The 8,114-nt window shown below is 51.6% G+C and overlaps 1 protein-coding gene across 1 annotated transcript; it reads right to left on the reverse strand.

The window, feature by feature from the left end:
- Positions 1 to 498: 498 nt before the first annotated feature.
- Positions 499 to 7,701, reverse strand: TAL1 (T-cell acute lymphocytic leukemia 1). The gene is made up of 3 exons (XM_006839730.1): positions 7,244 to 7,701; positions 5,879 to 5,973; positions 499 to 953 (listed from the first exon to the last, which is right to left on the reverse strand). Exons 1-3 carry the CDS (start codon positions 7,699 to 7,701, stop codon positions 499 to 501), a joined length of 1,008 nt encoding a protein of 335 aa, XP_006839793.1.
- Between the last annotated feature and the right edge of the window lie 413 nt (positions 7,702 to 8,114).

An 8,114-nucleotide genomic window follows, 5' to 3' on the forward strand; every position in this document is an offset into this window, starting at 1 on the left:
TGGATCGACATGGGCCTGGGTAAAGATGGGGCTTAAGAAACGAGCAACTATTGGGTACCTATGTATTTGACAGAATACAAGCCACATGAGCCACCCCAGCCAGCATGGAGGGGCTAACAGCAAGGCAGAGTCTCAGTGGAGAACTGACAACCCCAGATCTCAGCAAAGACAAGGTTCTCAAACTCCAGGCTAAAAGAAGTGACACTCAAGCCTCTTTTGGGGAAGTCTTAGGGATTGGGGGGAAAGGGCAGACCGTGCCGTCTTCATAAAAAGTACCTACCACTTCGCTCTATTTTTCTGTTCTCCCACTAGAACAGGAAATGGAAAAGCCAGCCCTGGAGTCAATTAGGACTTCCCAAAGTTCAGACATCAAGGAAAGCTCATCAAGTCCATTGCCCACTTCAGGGTTGTCCAAGGCTTGCCCAACCTGCCCTGAAGCCCATCATCCCAGTGGCCTAAGGGCACCCTCCTGGCTGGTCCTGGCTGGTCCCTGACCTATCACCGAGGGCCAGCTCCATCAGTGGCGGGCAGCATGGCAGGATGGAGGCTGCGGGCAGTGTGCTTGGGGGCTGGCTCCTCGGTGTAGCTGTCTGGGCTGGCTGCCCCATCCAGGGAGCTGCCACAGCTGGAGTTGGGGGAGAGCACGTCCTGCAGGAGGTCGTCTGGGGGTGTACCACCCCCTCCCACACCACCACCACCACCAGCTCCAACCACTGGGTCCTTGCCAGTTTTGGCCCGCTGGGTGCCTTCCTCCTCCTGGTCATTGAGCAGCTTGGCCAGGAAGTTGATGTACTTCATGGCCAAGCGGAGGATCTCATTCTTGCTGAGCTTCTTGTCTGGGGGATGTGTAGGGATCAGCTTGCGGAGTTCTGCAAAGGCCCCATTCACATTCTGCTGCCGCCACCGCTCCCGGCTGTTGGTGAAGATGCGCCGCACAACTTTGGTGTGGGGACCTAGTGGGCAGAAGGACAAGATTAGGAGAATGGGTTGGGAGTCCTTCAAGGGTAATTTGCAGTCAAAAAGAAAAACTGGAGGAACTTGGGAAGCCTAGAATGTCTTCTTCTCTTTTACTTAGAAAATTCTTACTCATCCTTCATAATTCAATACCTATGTTTTAGTCCTGGTGTGGCACTGCAGGATAATGCATTGGACTATGAGGTAGGTTTGAACCCCAAGGCCGGCAGTTCAAACTCACCAGCCACTCCTTGGAAACTCTATACAGAGTCGCTATGAGTCGGAACTGACTCCATGGCACTTAACAACAACAAATGTTTCCTCCTCTCTGAAGACTTCCCTCAACCCGTACATACATATCTAACCAACCACCACGGTCCTACAGTACCTTTATCTCCTCCACTCTAGATTATGACTTTAGGTTTCTCCTCGGGGATGTAAGCTATTTCCCCATTTGAGAACAGGAACCATGTTATTCATTCATTCGTTTATTCACTTGTACCAAGAGGAGAGTTAAGATGAAAGAGTCTGAAGCTAGACTTCCTGGGTTCATTATTATTACTCACTAGTTGAATGACTAAGGACAAGTTACTTAAAGTCTTCGTGTGTTAGCTTCATCAGCTGTAAAATGGGTATAATACTAGTAACTCAAGTCATAGGTTGTATTTAAGACATTATCTGCCTCTGATTAAACATTCAATAGCTGTTAGTTATTATTATTCATCTGTAGCTGTTTACTAACAACCAGGCATTATGGCAGGCTCTAAAGATAAATATGAGTGAACAAAATAGATATGGGCGCTGCCATGGAGACTACATCTTAACGGTAGTGACAGATGGAGGAATCTGTTTAATGGGATGAACAAATATCAAGCAAATAAACAAAGAAAGAAGAAGCTATAGGAAAGGAAAGCTAAAGAAAAGAAAGGAGCCACTACATTTTGCCAAGGTGGTTGGAAAGGTCTTTCTAAGGAGGTAACACTTATGAGAAGTGAAAGTTGAAGAAGAACTAGTCATATGGAGGACGCAGTACGGTAGAGCATCTAAGCAGAAGGAACACCATGTGCAAAGGTTTTGAGCTGGAAAGATGAACGAAGCCAACCTGGCTAGATTTTCTCTCTCCCATACACACATACAAGGAGCTCTGCTAACGTAGGGGTTATGAATCGGGCTGCTAATCTCAAGGTCAGCAGTTCGAAACTACCAGCAGTTCCACAGGAGAAAGATGAGGTTTTCTGCTCCTGTAAAGATTTACAACCTCGGAAACCCTGTACAGGGTCACTATGAGTCAGAACAGACTCCACCGCATACTACATACACACCACCACCATACACACATACAAGGGCCCCTGCTAGCACAGTGGATTATGAGCTGGGCTGTTAACTGCAAAGTCAGTGATTCGAATCTATCAACTGCTCCACAGGAAAAAGATGAGGCTTTCTGCTCCCATAAAGATTTACAGCCTCAGAAATTCTATATAGGGTAGACACATACACACACTTGGAAATCATGTTTTCCCAGGGAGATCACTGGCTAGACCAGCAAGATCCAAGTAGATAGGGTCCAGATCTAGGGTCCTGCGGTAAGCTGTGGGGATTTTATTCTAAAGGTGATAGAAAGCAAACAGTAGGGGCTTCGTCCCTGTTTTCTGATTGACGTATTGTGGTAGCAGGTAGGGAATGGGCGGGGAGGGCAGAGGCCATAGTGAAACACCCTTCCCCATGGGCTCTTCACTCAAGGAGAAAAGGAGAGAGAGAGAGTCATGCCCACACATGCACAGCCCTGGCCTGGAGCTCTGGGCAGGTGTCCAAGGGCTGAACTCATTACAGACAGGACCACTCTTCGCTAGCACTTTGTGTCCTAAAACACCAGCACACATGTATCAAGCATCCACAGTGTGCAGAACATGTGCCTGAGCTGGGATTCCCAAGCCAGGGGAAGACGGCGGACAGGCCTGCTAGGGCTCCTGAGCTCCTGGGCTGCAGTGGTGCTTCTCCCCCCAACACTGACTCTCAGAGCCAGGGACACACACTGAAGGCACTGCCAGTCCTGAGGCACTTGTTTGCCCTCTTTCAGGAATCCATGGAACCAGAGCTCAGACTGTAGAAATGGGCAGAGGAGAATGGGAGGAGAGAGGCTAAGACATTATCCAAGTCCCCTGCTTATTTTATAGTTAAGGGGACTGAGGCCAGGGCAGAGGCCGACTTTGTCTCACTGGCCAGTCCTGTGACCCACCCAACTGATCCATGCCAACACTTGTTGCTTGATGTCTCTCTTTCTGTCTCATACACATTCTACTCTGTCTCATGGGGCTGCTGTGAGAGTCAGAATGGACTCAAGAGCACCTAAAAACAATACTCACACACATGGAAATAATATTTTCCCAGGGAGTGCCACTTTTTCCCATGGTGCCTCTGAAGCTGAGCTGTCTTTCCAAATGCCACTAAGCCAAGCCCAGCTGATGCTTTACTAAAGGCCAGATCCAGGCTGGGACGAACACAGCACAGACTGCCTCCGAGAAAACAATTTGCTATCCTCTGGCCTCCAGGCCAAGATCCCTCAATAAGTATGCAGGGAGTACCAGTCTCTGTATCCTAACCCAGCTACTGCTGGTGGTCTTGGGGGAATCTCTAGATGGGAGCAGGGCAGGGTGTTATGACTGCTGTCACCCAGCTAAAGTCAGACAAACTCCCAAATGGAGAGGAGAGGAGAGAGGCCAAGACTCAGGTGTATACTATGGGGATGGTCCAGGACTCAGCTGTGTGATATTGAGCAGATGTGTGATATTGAGCAGACTGCTTAACCAATATGAACCTCAATTTCCTCATCTGTAAAATGAAAACAACAATATTATTGAATTCCTGGGCTTGTGGTGAGTATTAGCTAAAATTTGGGCACACAAAGTTCTCGATGCATAGTAGATATTCAATAAATGGTAACAATGATTATTGTTAACTGATTTCTATCGCTCTGCGATCAGCTCTGAGCTAGGGACTAGGAGTCAAGTCAAGAATAAGACAGACAAGATCCCGGTGTTAAGGAGGTTGAGTCTCCAGTGTCCACCAAACCCTTCTCCAGCTTCCTGACAAGCAAGGGAAGGAATGAAGGGGAGGGTGGGTGGGCGAGCACTCACATTTCCTCAGCACCTTCCTTGAGTCAGGCCCTAAAGGCACATTACTTCCTTGTACCCACTCAACAGGCCCAGGTTCAATGACAGAAATCCACATCAAACCCTGACTATAAATCTTCTATCAGTTCCACTTCCATAGACTCTTTGAGGTTCCGTCTCTAATTCCAAAGTCCTATGGACAGACACATCCTGCTACCCTACAACATCCCTTTCACCGGGGTGTTTTAACCTTTTCCTCTAGCTCCCTCCCAGAGAATTACCTACATCCCTGCACTATGTCTGTCCATGTCTCTGGCATCCTGTCTCTCTAGCATCGAGGCACTAAATAGGTACTCAGTAAATAGTTTTAACATTTATAGGTCATTGCTTCAGTACACTGCAGCAAACCCTCTCCACCTCATCTCTTCTCTACACACACACACACATACTGTGACTGATGTTCCAACTCCTCTGCCCTTACAGAAAATGCCTCTTCCCTGGGGAACTTCAGAGCTGCTCCTGCCCATATCCTGTTTGGCTACAACCATGTCCCTGGGCCTCTCTCTAACCTAGCAATCCTGACACCCCTATCATCCTTCCCTTTTGGCTCTATACCCTGTGACCAAATTGGGTTGGGTTTTTCAGAAATCTGTTCTATTGTTCAGACTCTATCTAGTCTACTATCTCAGCTCTTTTCTCTAGAACACCATGGGGCTCCCCTCCAAAAGCTCACACTCAGTACACATTTGACACATACCCCTCCCCATTGTTGTTGTTGTGAAGTGCCCTTGAGTCGGTTCCGACCCATAGCGACCCTTTAGAGGATTTCCTAGGAGCAGCTGGTGAGCTTGAACTGCTGACCTTGCAGTTCAAACGGCTTTGCAGTCTGGCGCATTAACCCACAGCACCACACCAGGACTCCCCATTAGCTCCTTGCATATATGTCTCAACCTGGCTCAAGGCTTCCTACACTAACCCCAAGCCTCAGACAGGCTGAAGTCCTGAGAGAGAGCTCCAAGGGTTTGCTCAAAGTCCCTAAACTCTGAAGAGCTTGCTCTCCTGCTCCCTAGTGCTCGGTTCCATGTACTACATCAAGTCAGAGAAAGGCGGGAGTTAGGGGAGGAGTGCCTCTAAATTTCCTATTCATCCAACCTCTCAACCCAAGTTCAGGGCCTAAGAGTACTCAGTCAATTCACAACAGCAGTGCTGAGCTCCCTACCTCCACCCCCAGGGAAGCTAGGGGGAGGGCAGAATCTGTGATGTTAGGAAGGGACCTCTAGGTCTCCACCCAGAGTGAAGAACAGGGAACAAGAAAGTGCCACAGTGGATGGGTCTGGGATGAGACCTTTGAAGGTACCATTCCAGGCAGGGAGCACACCTCAGACTCAGCCGGAATGGAGAAATACTTGAGAGGAGGTGCAATCCCTGAGGATCAATAAGTAGTCAAGGGGACACACACCATGTGGTTTTGCCTCGCCTCCTCCCTCTAGGATCTTTGTCTAAGTGTAGGAAGGGAGCACAGAGTGGGCACTAGAACTGGTCCCAGAAAATGAAGCCTGGAGTTGGGACTCCATTTGAGGCCAGTGATTGACGTTAAGCACCGCTATGTACTTCTCCTCATGTTTCCTCCTCCCAAGGCTCTGAGCGTAGCTCTTCAAACCACCCATGATATCTTCTGATCAGTTCAGTTTCAATGTGAGGGACTTTGCAGCTTGGGGACCCATCTATGTGAGACAGCCACAGAAAAGCTCTTCCTCAGAGGGTTCTATGCAGCATGGGGTGAAGGGACTCAGGTGAAGGTGGGGTAGACTCACCGTCTGTAATCTCCATCTCATAGGGAGAGGGTCTCCTCTTCATGCGGTTGTTGGTGGCAAACATGGGGAAGGCATCAGGTTCCCCAAAGAACCCGCTGTGGGAGGGTCCAGGTCAGATCACAAGATCACATGTAGAATAGAAGAGAGAAAGAAGCTCTTCAACGACTCTCCCTCCCTATGTGAACGCCCTTCCCCAGAAAAACAACTGCCACTCTGGTCCCTTAACACTTGATGTAGGGCTAGCAGAAACATTACACACACACACACACACACACACACACACACACACACACACACACGAAGAGACAAAGGGAGGAAGGGCCACATACCCATGCACTCTCCACACAAGCACACACACTAAAGGAGAGGTAAAGACATGAAGCAAGCTCAAAAATTAACACACACAAATGCACCACAGACACACATTTCACACAGAAACCTCCACCACCAAAAAAGGGCACACAAAAGTCAACTCTGGTAGTGTGCAACACCACCACCACAGAGGGCACGCTGTCCCTCCCATCTCCTGACCCTTCCCACGGACCCCATGAGGCCCATGGACCACAAGCAGGGATCCCTGACTTACCACTGCTGGCTTACACCCGTCACCCTCTACCATCACCCCCTCTGGACTCTACTCCTGCCTTTTCAGAGTCTCACCCTGATTCTCTGGCTGTCCCCTCACGCGCACTCTCTCTTTACCTCATTTTCCTTTTCTCTCCCCCCCGTACCAACCCTACCTGGGTCTCCACATTCACAGCGGCCCCAAACCTCCGTAGAAATAAATGATCGACTTCACACAAACGGGAGAACAGAGCCCGGATCAGAGGCCTCAGAGAATCCGGAGAGCATTAGAACCACCCTCCAGTCAGGGGCCTCTAGCAGATTAGAGGGTGTCCTCTTGCAATCACCCCTGAGATCCTGTCCAAGGAGGGCTGCAGCTTCCCGAATACTTTCACACCCATCAGCAGCAAAGCCCATCTCTACTCACAGCAAAGCACGTTCAGACAGTCTTGCTTGAGACCTACACTCATAGACTCCCTCCAATCTTCCGCCAACATTCAGCACACTATCATCTACTCACCCTCGGGCACAAGGCTACACACACCCTGAAGCCGTGCTCACCGTATCTTCGGCATATACACCGCGACACCACACAGTCACAGAGCATCCCCATCTCAGTCCCTCACCCCCAAACACACAAACTCGCACACGCAGGGTTCCAGCTCCTGGGCCTTTACCAAGCCCGTGGGTTTAAAAGAACCTCCGCCCTTTTTGCGCTCCACCCGCACACCCCTACCGGCGACAGGGCCATCGTCTCCAGAAGACCCCGGGGGAAGTGGGGGTGCCCGTGGCCGCCCTGACCTGCCGAGCGAGGCGAGCGGCTGGCTGAGGCTGTAGAGCAGCGCGCGGCCCGGGGCGGCAGGAGCCGCCAGCGCTGGCGGGCTCAGTTGCACCATGCGGCCGTCTCCGGGCAGCTCCGCGGGGGCCGAGGCTGGCGTGGGCGCGGGCGCGGGGGCTGGCGCGGGTCCCGGAGGTCTACACAGCTCGGTGGTGGGCACCCGGTGGCGCGCTTCGGACGCCGCAGCGTCGCGGCCCTTTAAGTCTCGAGCGGCGCCGCCCCCAGCGATGGGGCCGCCCCCCGGGCCACCGCGCGCGCCCAACTCGATGACAGGGGTCTCCGCCGGGGCTGCGCGACTCGTCTCCTTGGCGACGCCGTTCAGCAGGACAAGGTGCGGGGGGGCCATGCGGGCCTCGGCCGCGTCCCGTCCCTCTAGCTGGGGGTCACTGCGTGCCGCCTCGCTCGGCGGCCGCTCGGTCATCCTGTAGGCAGACAGACATGCGGACACCAGTCCTTACAACAGCACCGAGCCCACCGGAAGGGAGTGGGGTAAAGAGATGACCCCCTCCCCCGTAACGAAACGTGAGTCGGGAGACAACTTACACACGTGGACACTCACCGGCCCTAGGGACCCGAAGGCAGGGCGGGGCCAGGACGGGGCCAGGGCGGGACCTGGGCGGGAGGGACTAGGGTGTCTGGTTTGAGAAGAGTACAGACGAATACAGACTGATAAGGTCAAAAATACAAAGCGGGAGAAAGAGACATTCGAATAAAAAAAATGGAGCCAGTGAAAGAATAACAGAAGGGTAAAAAGGAGGAAGGAAATGTCGAGAGAAAGAATGATCACCCTGTCCCTTTCTCAGGCCGCAAGGGAAGAGGAGGGAGCAGAATCCC

This window comes from Chrysochloris asiatica, unplaced genomic scaffold (genome assembly GCF_000296735.1).
Source record: "Chrysochloris asiatica unplaced genomic scaffold, ChrAsi1.0 scaffold00026, whole genome shotgun sequence".
NCBI lineage: Eukaryota > Metazoa > Chordata > Mammalia > Afrosoricida > Chrysochloridae > Chrysochloris > Chrysochloris asiatica.

What these genes read in the sequence shown, in the direction of transcription:
- TAL1 (XM_006839730.1), bottom strand. Translation starts at nt 7,701, where the DNA reads ATGACCGAGCGGCCGCCGAGCGAGGCGGCACGCAGTGACCCCCAGCTA. An exon ending in CCGCTCGCCTCGCTCGGCAG is followed by an intron (nt 5,974 to 7,243) that starts GTCAGGGCGGCC and finishes ACCCTCCCACAG; the next exon opens with CGGGTTCTTTGGGGAACCTG. An exon ending in TGAGATGGAGATTACAGACG is followed by an intron (nt 954 to 5,878) that starts GTGAGTCTACCC and finishes TCTGCCCACTAG; the next exon opens with GTCCCCACACCAAAGTTGTG.